At 33.8% G+C, this 21,428-nt stretch overlaps 2 protein-coding genes across 2 annotated transcripts; one reads left to right on the top strand and one right to left on the bottom strand.

Moving 5' to 3' along the window:
* The first annotated feature begins 6,636 nt into the window (after positions 1-6,636).
* Positions 6,637-8,207, top strand: LOC110646240 (60S ribosomal protein L44). The gene is made up of 4 exons (XM_021799630.2): positions 6,637-6,769; positions 7,469-7,648; positions 7,809-7,883; positions 7,997-8,207. Exons 1-4 carry the CDS (start codon positions 6,767-6,769, stop codon positions 8,054-8,056), a joined length of 318 nt encoding a protein of 105 aa, XP_021655322.2. The 5' UTR covers positions 6,637-6,766; the 3' UTR covers positions 8,057-8,207.
* Positions 8,208-9,915: 1,708 nt separating this feature from the next.
* Positions 9,916-14,563, bottom strand: LOC110646241 (sulfate transporter 1.2-like). The gene is made up of 14 exons (XM_058132996.1): positions 14,381-14,563; positions 13,917-14,247; positions 13,770-13,818; positions 13,299-13,506; positions 13,020-13,194; positions 12,873-12,938; positions 12,673-12,783; positions 12,463-12,579; positions 12,240-12,366; positions 11,693-11,979; positions 11,422-11,612; positions 11,231-11,316; positions 11,063-11,139; positions 9,916-10,185 (listed from the first exon to the last, which is right to left on the bottom strand). The coding sequence occupies exons 2-14, from the start codon at positions 14,220-14,222 to the stop codon at positions 10,036-10,038; spliced, it is 1,950 nt and encodes a 649-aa protein (XP_057988979.1). The 5' UTR covers positions 14,223-14,247; positions 14,381-14,563; the 3' UTR covers positions 9,916-10,035.
* Positions 14,564-21,428: the final 6,865 nt, after the last annotated feature.

Raw genomic sequence — 21,428 nt, forward strand, 5'->3', positions numbered from 1 at the left:
GGAGCGAAAGCATGGTAATTGGTTCATTGGAGCATTTCTAGGGTTTCATGCATCATGCCACATCTATTATGTGCCTAATTAATTTCAATGCTCAATTGCATATTAAAACAGTTTTAATATGTATTAGGATCTTCATTTGCCATTTAAGATTGTGAATTAACAAATTAATTCAATTAAGTCCTAGTTTGAAAGAGGAATTTGGGCACTAACTTCTTTGATGCACTATAGATGCAATTGACACCTTTAGGAAGCTCCTAGGACCCCAAGTGTTATCCCTTTAGCTTGTCCACACCAAGATCACCAATGTCAGCCCCCAATTTTGCTTCTCAATCCTTGCTAACCAATTATAATTTGGGGTTTTACTTTTAGAGAGGTTATATGTTTGTATCCACCTTTCTAAAGAGTTATCTCTAAAGACACCAGAAGAAAGAGATAAAATGGCCAGGATTCCATATGTTTTGACTATTGGAAGTTTAATGTATGCAATGTTGTGTACTAGGTCGGATATCACATATGCTATTAGTGTGATTAGCAGGTTTTAATCCAATCAAGGTTTGGAACACTGGATAGCTGTCAAGACTATCCTTAAGTACTTGAGAAGAACTAAGGATTTATTCTTGATTTATGGAGGTGGTGACTTGCAATTGGATGGTTATACTGATTTTGATTTTCAATCAGATATCGATGATAGAAAGTCTACCTTTGGGTTTGTGTTTATTTATAATGGAGGTGCAGTTAGTTGGAAGAATTTCAAGCAGTACGATCACTGATTCCACTACAAGGTAGAGCATATTCTTTGCATCGAATCTTTGCAAAAGAGGCTGTTTGGATAAAGAAGTTCGTGATAGAACTTGCAGTGGTTCCTTTCATTGAGTCAGCAGTTCCTCTCTGTTGTGATAACAATGGAGTGATCATACAGGCTAAGGAACCCCAGTCTCACCAAAAATCCAAACACATAGAAAGGCGTTACCACATTATCAGAGAGATAGTTGGCGAGGCGATATAGCCATGCAGAAAATAGCATCAATTGAAAATCTAGCTGATCTATTCACAAAGCCTATATCACAAACTCAGTTGGACTGACATCTTAAGAAGATGGGTTTAAGATATTGTAATGAATAACTCTAGTGCTAGTGGGAGATTGTTAGTAGTATGCCCTAGAGCATATCATTTAGTATGTATCTTGTACATATTTTATTAATAAAAGATAATTTTACTTTTCCGTTTACATAATGTATTTATGTGTAATAGAAAAGGTCCATTGATATATTGTTAGAAATTCTATTCTTAAGTTGTTAAGAATATGAGTGACAGTATTTCTAGCACAAAGTATCATAAATTGGTTCACAATCGAGAATATTTCACACAGGACATGACTTATCAAGAAAGATTGTAATCATGTTTGTTCCCAAGGTATTTATATGAGATATATAAGATGGAGTGGTGAGTCTCATGCCACATAACAAATACGATAGGCACTTATACATGATAAGTAGGCCGAACCAGTGATGCATATGACAAGCACATGGACTTTACTCTTATCAATGCATTGTCATATATCATATCAGTGCATATAATCTTTAAACTTGAGATAACACAATTATTTTGTATATAGTGTTAGTAGTATGCCCTAGAGCATATCATTTAGTATGTATCTTGTACATGTTTTTTTTAATAAAAGGCATTTTCACTTTTTTATTTACATAATATATTTATGTGTAATAGAAAAGGTCCATTGATATTTTGTTAGAAATTCTATTCTTAAGTTGTTAAGAATATGAGTGACAGTATTTCTAGTAAAAAGTATCATAAATAGGTTCACAATCGAGGATACTTCACAATAAGGATATGACCTATCCAGAAAGATTGTAATTATGTTTGTTCCCAAGTTATTTATATGAGATATAAATAAGATGAAATGGTGAGTCTCATGCCATATAACAAACATGATAGGCACTTATACATGATAAGTGGGCTGAACCAGTGACATTTATGACAAGCACATGGAGTTTACTCTTGTCAATGTATTGTCATAAATCATATCAGTGCATATAATCTTTAGACCTGAGATAGCACAGTTATCTTATATATAGGTGGTTTGAGTTTGATACTGCTTTCATACTTGTACTGTGTATGGGCATATGGGCATGTGTTGGCTCCTACTAGTTATATATGGAGGTAGGTGTTGATCAAGATGGAATCTGTTACTCTAAGTAAATAAGGATAAAATCCTATGTTCATTTAATTATTCTTGATGTTTCAAGTTCCTGGCTAGGACAGATAGATTTAATCAGAAAAGAGTTTCTGATGAGAAAATCTTTTTAATCAAGAACTGGTATTAAAAGAGAACATAATATTCATAGCAATGGGGTTTGACATAAACTATGACTTCAGCTCGAATTGGGATTTTGTAACAGAGAGATTCTAGTGCATGGTAACATATGATTATAGGTTCATTTAATGTAAACCTTATTACTGATTGGGTGGCTATGGCATGCTATGCTAGGTGTTAACCATAGTCTATGAGCTGCATAAAATGATTTAAAGAAATCATTTATGGTAAGAAAGAGTTCTAATGATATTAAGAGTTGATATCATGTCTCATTGCCAATTAGTGATGAGCCTAGTAAATCACACACATACACAAGTAATCACCAAATTAAATATAATATAATATAATTAATTAAAGAGTTTAATTGATTAATTAAATAGGTTTGGTTTGCAATTAGATTACAAAGTCCCTAGCATGGCTTGAAACCAAATCTAGGTTATTGGATGTATATTATAAGTTAAATTTATATTTAAAGTGTTTAAATATGAATTTAATTAATGAGAAATTAATTAATAGAGATTAATTAATTAATTTATATTTGATATAAATTGATTAGAAGAAGAGAATTAATTATTTTGGGTTGAGAACTCAAAATTAAGACACAGGGGTATTTTGATCATTTCACAGGGTGACATGTGGTACCATGAGATGGTGACACATGGCACTACACATAAGCTTGCCATATATCTTTTAATCATGTAAGATGATCAAAGTCAAGATTAAATATAGGTTTGACACTTGGCACATTGTGATTGGGTCAATTAAACCTAGAGCCAATCAGAATGTGATATGTGGCAAGGGTTTTAAGTGGTGACCTAGCTATATAAGTGTAAGGATGAAAGAACAAAAATACAAGTTGCTGTATTCTCTTGGTGCCGCCACCCTTGGAGTATTCTTCTTCTCTTCTTCTTCATCTCTCATCAATTCAAAGAGATTTGCCAACAATCTCTTGAATTAAAAATACTAGAAATTATTTCTAGTGTCCTGTTTACATCTGTAATCTCTCAAAAGGCAAAACCTAATTTTCTAATTGATTGGAAAAGCTTTAGAAGCTGTTCAAGGGGCTGCCAATGGTGATCTTGGTGTGGACAAGCTAGAGGGATAACATCTGGTGTTCTAGGCGCATCCCAAAGGTGCCAAACACACTGCAGTGCATCAAAAAGGTTAGTGCACTTGTTTTTTTATCTAATCTAGGGTTCTAATGAATTAATCTATTAATTCTAAAATCTTAAATAGAAAATGTAGATCCAAAAATATATTAAAAGAGTTTTAATATGCTGTTTATCATTGAAATCAAATAGATAAAAATGAATCTTGCATTATGCATGTGACCCTAGATGAAAAATTTTTGAATTCAATGATCTAAACTTATGTTTTTCATGCTTCCGCTCCTTCATATAGGTGGTTTGAGTTTGATACACTTTCATACTTGTACTGTGTATGGGTATATGAACATGTGTTGGCTTCTACTAGTTGTATATGGAGATAGGTGTTGATCAAGATAGAATCTGTCACTCTAAGTAAATAGGGATAAAATCTTATGTTCATTTAATTGTTCTTGATGTTTCAAGTTCCTGGCCAGGACAGACAGATTTAGTCAGAAAAGAGTTTCTGACAAGAAAATCTAATTAATCAAGAACTGAAATTAAAAGAGAACATAATGTTCATAGCAAATGGGGTTTGACATTAACTATGACTCCAGCTCGAATTGGGATTTTGTAATGAAGAGATTCTAGTACATGGTAATATATGATTAAAGGTTCATTTAAGGTATTCTTTATTACTGATTAGGTGGCCATGAAACGCTATGCTAGGTGTCAACCATGGTCTATGAGATGCCTAAAATGATTTAGAGAAATCATTTATGGTAAGAAAGAGTTTTGATGATATTAAGAGTTAATATCATGTCTCATTGCCAATTAGTGATGAGCCTATTGAGTCACACATATACACAAGTTAATCACTAAGTAAAATGTAATTTAATTGATTAATTAAATAGTTTAATTGATTAATTAAATAGGTTTGGTTTGCAATAAGATTGCAAAGTCCCTGGCGTGGCTTGAAAACAAATCTAGGTTATTGGATGTATAGTATAAGTTAAATTTATATTTAAAGTGTTTAAATTAATTTAATTGTGAGAAATTTATTAATGGAGATTAATTAATTAATTTATATTTGATATAAATTGATTATAAGAGGAGAAATAATTATTTTGGATTGAGAACTCAAAATTAAAACATAAGGGTAATTTGATCATTTCACATGGTGACATGTGGCACCATGAGATGGTGATACATGGCATCACGTAAGTTTGCCATTTGTCTTCCTATCATGCAAGGTGATCAAAGTCAAGATTAAGTCTAGCTTTGACACTTGGCTTAATGTGATTAGTCAATTAAAAATAAGATGCAATGTGATGGTGACATATTGCAAAGGGTTTAAGTGATTATTTGATTTAATTATAAAAGGTAAAGAAAGAAAAATTAAAAGAATAATTCTCTCTATTATTCTAAAGGTGGCAGCACCTCTCTCCCTTTCCCTCCTCTTGCTTTTCTTCATCAATTCAAAGAGAATCACTCCATTCCCTTTGAATTAAAATTGCTAAGAATTGTTTCTAGTGTCTTATACACACATATAACTTCTCTAAAAGTAAAACTCCAAATTATAATTGGTTAACAAGGTTTGAGAAGTAAAATTGGGGGCTGCCCATTAGTGATCTTAGTGTGGACAAGCTAGAGGGACAACACTTAGGGTCCTAGGTGCTTCCTAAAGGTGCCAATTGCATCCATAGTGCATCAAAGAGGTTAATGCTCAAACTCCTCTTTCGAACTAGGGTTTAATTGAATTAATTTGTTAATTCACAATCTTAAATGACAAATGAAGATCCTAATACATAGTAAAAGTGTTTTAATATGCAATTGAGCATTGACATTAATTAGGCACATAATAGATGTGACATGATGCATGAAACCCTAGAAGAAAATATTTAAAATTCAATGCTCCAATGAACCAATTACCATGCTTCCGCTCCTTCAATTATATGATATATTTTGTATTAATAATTCAATTCAAAACTTAAATGTTAATTCAAACTTAAATGTTAATTCAAGTATGACTTTTTAATAAAATAATTACATAAAATTATTTAAGAATCGAGAATCGAACTAGAATCATACAAAACCAAACTGGAATTGAAGAATCGAGAACTATACCGAACTGAAACCGAAACAATGAAGAATCAAACTGGAACTGTACTGAAATTTTGAAATTCCGATTCGGTTTCGGTTCCTAAGTAAATCCCAAACTGAACTAAAATCGAACATCCCTAGTTTTATATTTGTAAGAATAATAGTACAAAGTATAGAATCACTGCACGATTGGAATAGTGGAGTTATTAATCCAAACCAACTTGTTTGGGTGTGATGTGGTTTGGTAGGAAGCTTGAGTCATTCCACTATGGATGTCAATACCACATTCCACCATCTATGATAAGTTTCTTGGTTTCCATTATGAACCAAAGTTTCAAATATTAAAGTATTGCGTGCCAATCCTCTTCTTCCACTTTGAGGGTTGCTAAGATGTGTCTCACAATAAAGAAGAGAGTAGAATCAACACCTTCATCTATTAGATCATCTCCTCCATATCTCCGCAATCATTTGAATGTGGTGATTCATGATTCTTTTATTCTACTCCAAATGCAAATTCTGCTATTGTGGAACCACAAATGCATGAAACGCCTATGCCTTTAGCATTAGTATCATTAGATGAAGAAGTTTTTGGCTTGGTGAAATAGTTAAATGACTGCATGACATCTGCATTAGTGTTATAAATTGCCTTAAAATCTCTTTTTGCAGCTATCTCCTTGTTTTCAACCCCAGCTTTTTTAGTGACACATTGGTTGAATATTCCTCCACATCAACAGTCACTTAGAATGCAAGTTCTACATTGTACATGGGTTGTCTAAATTCTTTCCTTATATCAGTCCTTAAAGACTGAAGTAAAGAGAAAATTGAAGAATGGCATACCATTATAGCAGTGTTCTGAAAACCCTAGAAGTTAGAATCCATTAGCACTCCAATGTAAGCTTTTGCAGTGCAGTACCTGGGTGGGTGGGTTAGGGTTTGGGCCGGGTTTGTTCTTCTCTGGACTCTCTTTTTTTTTTTTTTTTTTTTTAATTTTGTAAGAATATTTAAAGAATTATAATTGAATACAATACACATTGGCGAAAAAAACCGGCCCATAAAGAACTGACTCGGTCCCAGCTGAAGTCCCATGAGAATGGAGTAAAAGACAGAACTTGCTAGAGAGTGGAACTCTAGCCCAATCACCCGGCACCGGACAACAAAAGCTTAGCATCAGACTGTTAAGGGTATTCTAAGCCGTTCTCTTCCCATCTCAGGAACAGCAGTTCTCTGTTTTGAGAAAACAGCCATAATGGTTTGCCAATCTTTCACTTTTCTCTCTAGTATTGAATCTCTTCTGTGCTTTTTCATTTCTTATTTTTGCTTTTTGCGTTTGCAACCCATTAATGGATTCTTTGAATTGGAGTGAATATTTGGTGTGTTTTTCATTTGGGTTAATGGGTTGATGTTCTTAGACAATAATAATAATAATAATAATAATAATAATAATAATAATAATAATAATAATGGTGGGTTGATGTTGATAAAGAAAGTTAGCTGTGAAATGGATTATTGAATTCAGAGTGAACATGGTATGTGTGTTTGCCATTATGGGAAAGGAAAGGTTAGTGCTGTGAGAAGCTTATGAGTGGAAGATTTTAAATTGATAGCTGGATATCTGGTGATTGCAATTGTGTGATACCGAGTTGCATTAAATGAGTGATTCTGGAAAACCTATCAAAAAGTTCTTCTGTTTCTTTTATTTTTAATGATGATAGTGAAGAAAATTGCGAATGATTTGTTTGTGTTAGGAAAATGGTATGCTTGTTCTTGAATTTTTTTGGATGCATTTTGGTGTTTGCTGTGTGCTTAAGAATTATGTTATGCCAAATTGAAATTTCTTGTTATCCTGGACCCCATTCAGATATAAGTTCTGGCAGGAAAAATGCTTTAAATCATGTGCTAAGCAATTCATTTAGCTTAGTTTTTCTGATGATAACTTTGTGCTTTGTAGGTGAATGTTCCCAAGACAAAGAAAAAATACTGTAAGAGCAAGGGGTGCCGAAAGCACACTTGGCATAAGGTCACACAATACAAGAAAGGCAAGGATAGCCTTGCTGCACAAGGTAAAAGGCGTTATGATCGCAAGCAGTCAGGGTATGGAGGGCAGACAAAACCTGTTTTCCACAAGAAGGTATGGTTTAGCTTCCAACATTTGCAACTTTTCCCTTGTTTGAACATGGTTGATTTTTATGTCAGAAAAGCCAAATAATAGCTATAGGATCACTGTGATCATTATAAAGATGTTGGAAGGTATCAAGTTTGATCAGTAAATAGTGTGTTTTTCTAAACAGGCCAAAACCACTAAGAAGATTGTTCTGAGGTTGCAATGTCAAGGTTGTAAGCACGTGTCTCAGCATCCGATTAAGGTTTGCCTCCTAGAATTTGTTTTATTTTTTTTATTTTTTGCCTTTGCCTTTGCCTTGGTTATTCATATCACTCATGTGGTTAATATATGTCTATTGCTTAATTATTTCTGCAGAGATGCAAGCATTTTGAGATTGGTGGAGATAAGAAGGGGAAGGGGACTTCTCTGTTCTAAATGCTATTTGTGGATATGTTTTGGTTGTGTTTCACTGTTAAGACCTTTGAACTAGGCAAATCAAGAATTTTTGGTCACTTTTTTTTGTGGGTTTCTTTTGTTGTCATTTCTAGACATCTACTATTGGTTTATGATAGTTATTTACAATTAATTGCCAATTAACTTTTAGGTAGAATCAGTGAGCTATTTTAATTGAGTTATGAATGATTCAATTTTACTTGAATTGCACAAATGATTTGCAATATTACATGTTTATGTATTTCTTGTGACTTAAAACATGCTTGAAGTAAGCTTTTGTATCCTGCAACAGCTTAGGTATACATCTTTCTAGTTGCTAGCCCAGTTGTTCACACCTAGTTGTTCACATAAAGCCCAACAAGAAGCCTTCATCTGCAGCCCTTTCTGGATCTAAACCTTCTTCGGCCTGCGGCTCTAAGCCTTACTCCCCTATTCTTATGGTAGAAGAAAGCAAATTTGATGGCCGGAAGGAACACGAATGACATCACTAGTGAGGGAGAGCATATCGGCGGTGAAGTATTGCAGAATGGCGTGCTTTGCGGTGGTGACGATGGGCGAATAATGGTTGCACTGGATATGTTGATGCATGAATTCCGCAGGCGGTGGATTTAAAGAGTCATGGAAAGGAAGGAGTTGCATGATTTGGGTTGCTGGCTAAACCAAGCCAATCTTATGGAGGATGGAACATCAGAAAGAAACGTAGCTTCTATTCTCGTCAGTGAACAATGCAGTGGCATCAAGTAGTAGTAACAATAGCCCAAAGCTCGACGTCTTATGATGTACGGTGGCAATTCACATAGTCATTCATATGTTTTTCCATTTCTTCATTTAATAGGTCGTCCGTGTGGGTAGTGATGGCAATAAGTAGAGTACTTACAAAATATCAAAACTCGAATCCGTCCTAAACCCATTTAAAATTTATTTTCAATTACTCGAACTTGTTATAAACCCGATTATTATTATTATTAAAAAAAAATTCGAACCCGTTTAATTTTATATATTTTAATTAATATTTTACATAAAAATTATTTTAATTAATAATTTATATTGTAAAAATTTAATAATTTCATAAAATATTTAAATGGATACTCACAAAAATTTGACCCTCCCTATCCACGTAGTACTTTATATTTTTACAAATTTATCCTTAGATATTATAATTATATATAAATAAGCCCTTATAGTCAACATAACAATATTTGATCAACATTTCAACAAATACATGGCAATATTTCAAGTAATTTCAAAAAAAAAAAAACCCAAAAACATAAATCAAAAGCAATATATGTGTTAAAGATAGGGAGAGGTAGAAAGACAACATAGGATGAATTTGTAATTAATAAACATATGAGGATTAATCTGTAAATAATTATAATATTTAAAGATATATAATATGTCAAAATATATAGATGATTTTATAATTAATTAAAGTTTATAAGGATTTAAAGTAATTAATTTATATTTTTAATTACTATAATTTAAATTTTTTAATTTAATTGAACTCATATTTGCCAAATTAAGGGACTGTTTTGAGTTAGATGGAAGGAAAGCTCAGGGATGAAACCATTGACTTTTAAAAACCGAGGAATATATGATTTAATTTTGACATACCTTAAGGATTAAAAAGTAATTTATTGTAAAATAAAATATTTATTTTGATTGTATTTTGGTCATTTCTCAATTAATTAAAGGAAAATTGATGGAAATTTAGATGAAAGGGCTTGAGTATTAAATAAATCAAAACTCAAAGGCAAAACTGTTTGAGTTTTAAAAAAAAAAATTGAGAAAAAAAAATTAAAAAAAAGAGAACTAAATGTAGGGAGTGCCATACAGAAATAAAGAGAAATCATGAAAACTAACACTAATTGAGCATTATTTATTATAGTCACACTTCCCTTTCAATCTAATTCTAGTACTAATTGCTATCTGCCATTGTGTTACAGAAAGCAGTTTCCAATGTTTCAGGGTTCAACAAGTTCCTTCATCTTTGGAGCACATGTGTGAACTGCTTCTGCTACTGTCAGGAAAATGTTGTCCTCTCCAATCAACTCTGCATACCTAGAAGCGTGGAGCTTGTCCACCAACATCGGCCCTGGATTCGCTAGAACAAGCTGTTGGGAAAAACAGTTGATAGTTTGGTTAACGCACTACAGTTTGGTGCAATAGAGACACTTTCAACTGCGGATTTTTCTTGCCTAAACATTTAAGATATAAGGTATATAGTAAGATCTGCCATTAAATATAAGTCTTAATGTTGACTAAAATTGTATTTTATAGTATTTTAATTATCACTTTAATAGTATTTTATTCTACTAAAATTGTAGGTTTACCCCTTGTTATATATATATATATATATATATATATATATATATATATATATATATATATATATTGTCCCATTAACAAATATTTTTAGATCTGTCACCGATTCATATATTTTAAGATAAATTTTGACAATTGTTCCTGAACTTATCTAGTTGTAACATTACAATCTCTCAATTTAAAAATGTAATATAAAATCCCACCAACTTTCAAATTTTGCACAATAAAATTCCTCTAACCTCCAATTATCAATTTTTCAGTTAGACGCTGACCTGGACAATTCCAGCATTGAGCTTAATAAGTATTTCTCTTTTCTCTCTCAAGTCATGTGTAAATTGAATCATTTCTCTCTATAGACAGAATAATTTTTCATGCGTAAAGAGAATAATTTTACACTTTGCATAGGAGAGCAGAGAGAACTGTTGACTAAGTGACATGCGGTAGTTATTCATATTTCTAACTAAAAAATCAGTAATTGAAAGTCAGAGGGATTTTACTGTGTAAAATTTGACAGTTTAGAGAGTTTTATGTTATATTTTAAAGTTAAAGGACTGTAGTGTTACAACTATATAAGTTCAGGGACAGTTGTTGAAATTTATCATATATTTTAAGAAAAGCAAAAATGAACTTGAACAAGATTCATATATTTTCATTGGCATGCATTACCTGAACATTTCTCTTCTGAAGGCTACTATATAACTCTTTCAAGGCATGAATCCCACTAGTGTCAATATCCGTTACAGCTGCAACACCATATGGTAACAAAAATAAGTTAGAGTTTGATCAGTGTACAAGACTTCTGGCATTTTTATGAGCTGATTATGAACTGCTTACGAGACATTTCGACGATTAAAAACTGGATTCTGGGTAGGTCATTTTCTTTCAGGTGTTCTTCCTCATCAGTTAGCCATCTCAAAATCCTGCAAAAAAAAAAAAGAAGAAAAAGACCACATCGATATCCATTTGAGCTTGACTGCTATTTTCTTGTTCATGTGCATAGTTCAGGGCTTGAAAAGAAAAGTTACCTCTCCTTTATATAATTGGAGTTGGAAAAGTAAATTGCTGAATCAACTCTAACAATTAAAATCCCCTGAACCTTTGAAGCCTCAGGATACTGTTGAATGTTCCTGTAAACAGTAGTCCTGGGTAGTTTTCCAAGTATTGCAGTCCTTGGCCTTGTCACTTGTAATAGGATTTTAGCAAATGAAAGTGATACCTGTTCAGGCAAAATTTAGTGACAACAACAGAAGCAAACCAAGACAGGAGATTCTGAAAGTTATGAACTATATATCTTACTGCGATTAAGAGGCCTATCTCAACAGAAGAAAATACAACACCAAAGAATGCTCCCATACAGGCAACAAAATCAAATTTGTCAATCCTCCATATCAGAATTACTGCTTCAATGTCAATTAGGCCTATCACAGCGGATATGACAATAGAGGAAAGTATAGCGTTCGGGGTGTATTTAAACAGTGGAGTAATGAGCTCCAAAGTTAATAATACAACCAAGGACATCACTATATTTGGGACAGCAGTGTTGCAGCCTGCCATGAAGTTCACTGCTGATCGAGAAAACGATCCTGAACGAAGTTCAGCAATACATCAAGTAAGTATATGATATGAATTAGGTTAAGCTAAACAACCAACTTCCACATAAGCCTACGACAAGTAATCCAAAGGATTGGTGCTGGCTCATATTAGAAATACAAGCACAATCACAAAATATAGGTGTGACATTAGAAAGTTGAAAGATTGTAAAGAGGTCTCAAGATCTATAAGTAGGCTACATGGGAAAAGAGTTTAAGAAGAACTTATTTTAACATGGAGAATGCTATCAAACCTGTAGCCACATAGCAGGATGTCATTGAACCAACAACATTCATGGTTCCTAAAGCTACCATTTCTTTGTTTCCATCAATATGGTAGTCCTTCATGGAAGCAAATGTCCTTCCAATGGCGATTGCTTCCTGAAGATCCGAAAATTTGGAATTATACACTCAATTGCTTAGGTTAAAAATACTTGTTAAAGAATGTGAAGAATAGGATTCTGAAATATATCTCACCGTCAGGGCAATCATGCCGGCGACAACACCAATCCTGAAGCCTTTGCCAAGATACTCTCCAGAGAAAAAAATTTCATTCAATGATAGTGAATTTACCCCCCTTTTTATCTCATGTACCTTGGAATTACATCATGAAAAGAATTTACAATTTCATTTTGCATTATACACTAGACGAGTAAAGAAAAATCTCGATCAAGAAATAGGACCTACTGTTTTAACTCCATGCTTATCAGCATGAGTAACATACACTAGAAGAGTGGACAGAATCACAGAGACCAAAGGAGCAATTGCAGCTATCCAGAACAATTTCTTCTTTTTTCCCTGTCCCAATATTGCATAAGCAGCACCAAGTCAAGAATTTTTCCACATCTGATTAGAATATATAAAATAGATAGGAATAGAGTTCTTACGATGTGCCTGGCCAGCAAAAGGAAGGCCAAGAATGATACTCCAATGACAATAGTCTGCCAGTTCCACTGGAAAAAATAGATCATGTACAAAGATTGAATCATATAAACCAAATTAAATAAAAAAATATCTTAGTATTAATCACTTACACCATGATGAACTGTGCTCCAGACAGAGCGCATTACGGAGACTATATCAGTCTTCTTTGTGAAATAAGCTATGCCAAGCAATCCTTTAAGTTGTTGAAGGGCAATAGTAATGGCAGCTCCAGCCATAAACCCAACGATAGCAGCATGAGATAGGAAATCAATCAAAAAACCCAATCTGAAAACCATATTCAAACAAGAACAATACAGGGAATTAGTTCAAAGGGGCTAGCATATATAGCACTATTATCATATTCAGTGATTAACAGCAGCAAGCACAACCTGAAAAGTCCTAGAGTAAGTTGAGTGATTCCGGCAAAGAATGTAGCTGTGAACGCTAGGCGTAGATAGTTAATAGGGTCCTTAGAAGGATCAATCTCATCCTGCAAAAGAGTTCCAAGAAAAAGGGACACCACTGCCACTGGTCCTATAGCAATATCTCTTGAACTACCCATGAAGGCATAAACAAGAGGTGGAACAAAGCTACTATCTGCAAATGTACAAACGAACACAAACTATAAGATTTCACGGTTTTGAGTCCTGAAAACAGCATTTCTGCAGCAATGAGTTTTGGCTTAGTGATAATGAAGTTGTCTCTATACTGTGAGATCGCAGGTTCAAAACCTGTCGAAATCTAATCAACAAAAACCAAAAATAACAACAGCCTTTCTGCAAAAAAGCAGGAGGAAGGCTAAATTTTTGAAGGGATTTCAGGGAAGATCAAACAATTTGTAACAAGAAGAGTTTGCTTACATAATCCATATTGAGGCTTAAGGTTTGTAAGCTGTGCATATCCAATATCCTGAAGTACAAGTTCTGAAACATAATTAAATCTGGAAACAAACAATGAAGATCACATGCTATAGCCTATACATTAAGATGAATTAAGATTATTATTACCTGTGGAATACAAAGGCTTGCAATGGTAAGTCCTGCAACCAAGTCCCCTTTAAATTTACTGAAGCTATAATCCCTTCCCCATTCAAAAATGGGGAAAAGAGTTTGAATTCCAAGTATAAACTTTCTTGATCTTGGTTGATCCTTAAATTGGCGCAAGGGGTCATCCGAAAACAGAGTTTCTTTAACAGTTGCAGTAATTTCCTTGAAAAGAGTTTGCTTTGGAGGCAATCCAACCTTGTGAACATAAGGCAAAGACTCTGTGTTGTTGTTGATATCCATTTCTTTTCCTCCAAGGCAATCAACCATAGTCCCAAGTTCCAGTTCCTCTTGCCTAGCATTATATAATAAAGAAAATTATATCCGTAAGGATCATAGTATGAATACAATCAAAATTACACTCAAGAGAGCAAACTGACAATAGAATCAAAGACAAAGCGAATCTACTGACTGAAAGAGAGAAGTACCCAGCTCAGCAGCTGATGCTTTCTAGACAGAATATGTTAAGAATAGAGTATCATCATTGCAAAAGGAGTAAGGGAGCTCCATATACATATATACACTTGTTTTCCAAAGAAGACAAGCCCAAAATTCTTTAGCTGAATTTAACCTTTGTTTGAATCGAGGGAAATGAAGTGATGCAGTGTTTAAACAAGCTTTCCAGCAGTGGAAACACATTTCTACTTATTTTGGTTAGATTTATTTATTTATTTGGAAATATGTTAGTGTGGAATTTTAGGTAAAGATAGGATGAATGAGAGACATATAAGTGGAAAGTGTGAAGGATTTATACTCATTGCCATGAGTGTATTCTTTCACAAAACAAAGAATTCTCCCCCAAGTGTTAACAAGTGGTACCTGAGCCGATGCCGATTGTCGCAAGGTATTTTGCGGTCGCCTGGACGAACGCTCACCGAAGTGGGAAAGAGTGAGGAGTCGCCACTTTAATTTTGAGGGAAATTAAAGAAAATCATTTGTGAAAATGAATCAAAAGAAACTACTTCGAAAACAAAGATTCTAGGTTCGGGGTCCATATACAAGCGGGGAAGGTGTTAGGCACCCCGCCTCGTCCCTCAATGAAGGTAACAGATTTAATATTATGCTCATTTGTAAATTAAAAGGTAATTAGGGGGATTGGGATAGTGATAATGTTAATCCTTTGTGCAAAATAAAGGAATATTTGATATTTCACTTATTTTGGATTGTCCCAAGAACACAAATTCATGAGATGACCCTTTAGCGATCAGGTGTCGAGTAAAATTATTTAATGTACTGGAACTGCTTTGTTTTAATTTGGATTTTGTTAAGAGAACTCGGATAAGAAGTTTTCCACTGATCTCTAGGTATGTTTTTAGAGTTTTAAGCGGAAGATTTCGGATAAGAACTCTCCTCCGATCTCCCTGTTTAATTTAGGCGAGAATTAGGTAAGAACTCTCCCCCGATCTCTTGGAGTGTTCGACTTAAAGTTTGATGAAGGATCTCGGATAAGAACTCTCCTCCGATCTCCGCATTTTATTTGAATGAAGATCAAGTAAGAACTCTCGCCCGACCTCTTAAAATATATGGTTTAAGGTTTTTAATGAAGGATCTCGGATAAGAACTCTCCTCCGATCTCCGCATTTTTATTTGAATGAGAGTCGAGTGAGAACTCTCCCCCGACCTCTTAAAATATATGGTTTAAGGTTTTTAACGAAGGGTCTCGGATAAGAACTCTCCTCCGATCTTCGTTTTTTTTATTTGAATGAGGATCGGGTAAGAACTCTCCCCCGACCTCTTAAAGTATTCGGCTTAAAATCGAGCCTCTCACCGATCTCGTATGTGACTAGCTTGTCCGAACCTTTTGGCTGGCTACATCCGCGCTCTCTAAGTTACTGATCTGAGGTCCAACCTTATTTCATCTCCCGCTTTATTATTCTACTTCCTGGACTTGCTTAATAACCCGACCTCATGACTTTTCTGATTCCCTATTCATTATTTGATTATTTTACTTATTTCAAAAGACATTGTTACATTAGGATATCGCTGCCAACACTTTGCTAAATTACCTAGAAGTTACTTGTAACTGGAACACTATTATTTTGAAAAAAAACTAAAACTAAGAACAAACAAATAACGTGAACTGGAGAATAGAAAAAAAAGTAAACTCAAAATAGTAGTTATCGGCCTGAAGGATCCACATGGAGATTTTAACATAACTGAACTTAACGAGAAATTTAAAAATAAAAGTAGAGAACGTGAAACGAGATCATTTGGAAAGGTGACAGTCTGGGCACTTACCTGTGCGAAGTCAAGGCTATCAGACCGACTCAGGAGATCACGAATATTGTTGCGTTGAAGGCAGGCGATATAGGGACGAATGCTCACTTTGAGATTACAAGAGCCGAGTTGAGATAAAGTAGAGCTTTGAAATAACAAGTACCAAGTTAGAATGCAGTTGAGCCGAAGTGACAGTGGCCGGGTTGGAATGAGATTAAGCTTGGAGAATAAAATGTTGATATTAGGATGATGAAGACGAAACTGAACTGAGAAATGGTATAGCAGAGTAATGAACAAACTGAAAATGAAGAGTTTCAGGGTCCAACACTCCTTCAATGGAGATACTTAAGAAAACTGGTTTCTGAAGTTTCTCTATTTCGAAAGCTTAAAATAGCAAAGTAGCAAGACTGAATCAAATTTCAGAGCTTCTCCACTATAATTACCACCTTTTTTCTTCGTCCGTCCCCTTCAACAGTATTGCATGCAGGTATTTATAGGGAACGGGTGCTCCTAATGAAGGTTCAGGATCTCTTTTGGGGAGATGGAAGGTTTGGATTTAAAAGGACATGATTTGATGCCTGAGAATTGAAGAGAATCAGAATGGACGACTGAGATCCCATTCAGAATATTTGTCCTTTCTCTTTTCCAATCCAATGGCTCAAGATCTTCTTGTCAAGGCAGATCCGAAGGCTGGGAATAAAAGGCGCCGGTCCGGTCGTCTTCTTTTTGATCCAAGGGCTCCGGGTTTGTCCTTACAAGTAAGATCAACGGTGGAGATCGAGATGTACAGGACTGCCATGACATGTCCTGGCGCCTGTCAGTAATGTGGGCGATTCTGCAAATGAGGCGTGCGGTGGAGATTTGATCTCGCCTGCAACGCTTTAACTACCTCGGCTCTGATTATGACGATAATTATTGGAAGTCTTTTGTTCTTTTTGCTCTCCGATCTCCCATTCCTTCCGATCTCTCTATTATGACTCCTTTTTCGATCTCTCATATCGGGCCTCTCTCCCGATCTCTTGTTATTAGTATGCCCTAGAGCATATCATTTAGTATGTATCTTGTACATATTTTTATTAATAAAAGGCATTTCCACTTTTCCGTTTACATAATATATTTATGTGTAATAGAAAAGGTCCATTGATATTATGTTAGAAATATTATTCTTAAGTTGTTAAGAATATGAGTGACAATATTTCTAGCACGAAGTATCATAAATAGGTTCACAATCGAGGATACTTCATAATAAGGACATGACTTATGCAGAAAGATTGTATTCATGTTTGTTCCCAAGTTATTTATATGAGATATAAATAAGATGGAATGGTGAGTCTCATGCCATATAACAAACATGATAGGCACTTATACATGATAAGTAGGCCGAACCAGTGACAATTATGACAAGCACATGGAGTTTACTTTTGTCAATGTTTTGTCATAAATCATATCAGTGCATATAATCTTTAGACCTGAGATAGCACAGTTATCTTGTATATAGGTAGTTTGAGTTTGATACTGCTTTCATACTTGTATTGTGTATGGGTATATGGGCATGTGTTGGCTCCTACTAGTTATATATGGAGGTAGGTGTTGATCAAGATGGAATCTGTTCCTCTAAGTAAATAGAGATAAAATCCTATGTTCATTTAATTGTTCTTGATGTTTCAAGTTCCTGGCCAGGACAGATAGATTTATTCAGAAAAGAGTTTCTGATGAGAAAATCTTTTTAATCAAGAACTGGAATTAAAAGAGAACATAATATTCATAGCAAATGGAATTTGACATAAACCATGACTCCAGCTTGAGTTGAGATTTTGTAACAGAGAGATTCTAGTGCATGGTAACATATGATTATAGGTTCATTTAAGGTAAACCTTATTACTAATTGGGTGACCATGGCATGCTATGCTAGGTTAACCATGGTCTATGAGGTTCATAAAATGATTTAGAGAAATCATTTATGGTAAGAAAGAGTTCTGATGATATTAAGAGTTGATATCATGTCTCATTGCCAATTAGTGATGAGCCTAGTAAGTCACACACATACACAAGTTATCACCTATTTAAATATGATTTAATTAATTAATTAAAGAGTTTAATTGATTAATTAAATAGGTTTGGTTTGCAATTAAATTGCAAAGTCCCTAGCATGACTTGAAACCAAATCTAGATTATTGGATGTGTAGTATAAATTAAATTTATATTTAAAGTGTTTAAATATGAATTTAATTAATGAGAAATTAATTAATAGAGATTAATTAATTAATTTATATTTGATATAAATTAATTAGAAGAAGAAAATAATTATTTTGGGTTGAGAACTCAAAATTAATGCACAGGGGCATTTTGGTCATTTCACAGTGTGACACGTGGCACCATGAGATGGTGACACATGGGATTACACATAAGCTTGCCAAATGTTTTTTAATCATGTAAGATGATTAAAATCAAGATTAAATATAGGTTTGACACTTGGCACAATGTGATTGGGTCACTTAAACCTAGAGCTAATCAAAGGGTGACATGTGGCAAGGGTTTAATGTGTTAACCTAGCTATATAAGTGTTGTTATGAGAAAAATAAAACACAACCAGCAGCCACACTCCTTTGTCACGCCACTTTGAGGGTTTTCATCTCTTCTTCTTCATCTCTTATCAATTCAAATAGATTAGCCATCAATCTCTTGAATTAAGAACACTAGAAATTGTTTCTAGTGTCCTGTTTACATCTTTAATCTCTTAAAAGGCAAAACTTGATTTTCTAATTAATAGAAAAAGCTTTAGAAGCTATTCAAGGGCTGCCATAGGTGTTCTTGGTGTGGACAAGCTAGAGGGACAACATTTGGTGTCCTGAAGACCAATCTCAAAGGCGCAAACACGCTGCAGTGCATCAAGAGGTTAGTGTAATCATTCTTGATTTAATCTAGGGTTCTAAAATTAATCTGATTAATTTTAAAATCTTAAATGGCAAATACAGATCCAAAAACATATTAAAAGAGTTTTAATATGTTGTTTATCATTGAAATCAAATAGATAAAAATAAATCTTGCATGATGCATGTGACCCTAGGTGAAAATTTTTGAATTCAATGGTATAAACTTGTGTTTTTCACGCTTCCGTTCCTTCAATTGGTATCAGAGCCACTATATTTGCCATTTAGATTGATGATTATATGATTTAATTGTGTGTTTGATCATGAGATCAAAAGTTTATTGCTGGTTGCAAAGTCAAAGTGGCGGCACAAATGATGAACACCATGGTGCGCATGGTTGATGCATCACAATGGTGTGCAAAGGTAAATGGATGGTGAATGTGCAATTGTTGTATGATTTAAGATCCATTTTATGTCTAATTAAATTGTTTAATTAGAATTTTTATCACACAATTAAATTATGATTCAAATCAGAATTTTAAAAATTGTTTGAATGTGATTCAAATCTGAATTTTAAAAGTTGTTTGAATGTAATTCAAATCTGAATTTTTAAAGTTGTTTGAATCATATTTAAATCTGATTTTTTAAAATTGATTGAATAAAATTCAGATCTGATTTTTTAAAAAATATTTGAATGTGATTCAAATCTGATTTTTTAAAAAAATGTTTGAATGTGATTCAAATCTGAATTTTTAAAGTTATTTGAATGAGATTCAAATATGAATTTTTAAATTTATTTGAATCGTATTCAAATCTGGATTTTTAAGTTGAATATGAGATATTCAATTTAATTTAAGTATGTATGTTTTATTTAATTGTTAAATAGTGATATGCATGATGGATGATCATGGACTATAAAAGACCAATGTGATTGGATTTATTTCTTTTATGTTTCTTTGGTATTGTAAATTAATTAATTTATTTTAATTTATTTTGGGCATGTATTATTAAGTTTGTAATAATTTCAGGGTTGTAATTTCATTTATTTAAGTTCTTGTAAATTCGCCTTGGTATGCCAAGGATTACCATGTAATATTGGATTGTAAGAAGTTCAAGGAGGTCAAGAGCATTGGTGGGACCAGTGGGAGGAATTCAAGATCAAGTGTTGATTATGTACTCCTTCAGCAACTCTTGTAAAATGAATGAATGAATGAAATGCACCTAGGAATGCCCTGATTCAATTCTTGGTGGCTCAGAATTGAATCCCTTAGAAAGTCCATGATCATACCATATTTACTTCTTATCCATGAATGCATGAGATGTATGGGAATGTATGCAATTATATAATATATGCATGCTAAATGGATAATGTGCAAAGTGAGACCTTAATAGTAAATAGAATGACCATAAAATCTTCCAAACAAATGATTAAGTTGGAAATGCTATAATTAAAGTAATTATAACATAGGCCCTCCATTGGGGCAATTATTTTAAGAAATTTTAAATAGTTGCATGAGATGCAATTTATTTAAGAGATTTTCTTAAGAATAATTGTTAAGCATGAGATGTTGTAAATATGTAAATGGTTTAGTGGCCAATATTGGATGTACCTGAGGACATTAAAATTATTTGCATAATTACTGGCTCAATGGGATCAACTTAACTAATACAAGATAAGTCAATAATGGATGTACCTGAGATTTTAAGCATTAGGGGCTAGGTAAAGGATTGAACCTCACATGAGATGTGATGGGCAAGGAGTTGCTCACTTATAGTTTATTGTAATTCCAATAATGGATGTACCTGAGGATGATCAATAGAATTATAATAATTCAATCACCCACTAGAAATCCATCCAACTAGGATTTCCGTTTTCTACTTTGGAAGTGTAGGATTCGCTAAGTTAGTGGGAGGACCAATTTGATTAAAAGACCATAATCATATTTGGTTAATTACATGATACATTTACTAATTAATCTGGTTATTTCTGCAATTAATTTTCTGATAATAATGAGCACAGAACAACCACCACCATCCAATATCCTTGCAAGCATACTTGATCGCAATAGGTTGACAGGACCTAATCTGTCTGATTGGCTAAGAAATTTGAAACTTGTCTTGAACCTTGAACATATAGGATATGTTATAGATTCAAATGTTCCTGGTCCCTTACCTCCAGAGGCCACACAAGAGGAACATGAAACTTTGGACAAGTGGAAGGAGCATGATATGAGAGCTAAGTGTTACATGCTTGCTTCCATGAGTAATGAGTTACAGAAGCAACATGAGAACATGCAGAGTGCGAGTGAGATCCTCCTTCACCTACAAGAGTTGTATGGTGAGCACAGCAGGAATGCTAGGTATGAGATATCTAGACAGCTATTCCGTA

This window comes from Hevea brasiliensis, chromosome 13 (genome assembly GCF_030052815.1).
Source record: "Hevea brasiliensis isolate MT/VB/25A 57/8 chromosome 13, ASM3005281v1, whole genome shotgun sequence".
Classification (NCBI taxonomy): domain Eukaryota; kingdom Viridiplantae; phylum Streptophyta; class Magnoliopsida; order Malpighiales; family Euphorbiaceae; genus Hevea; species Hevea brasiliensis.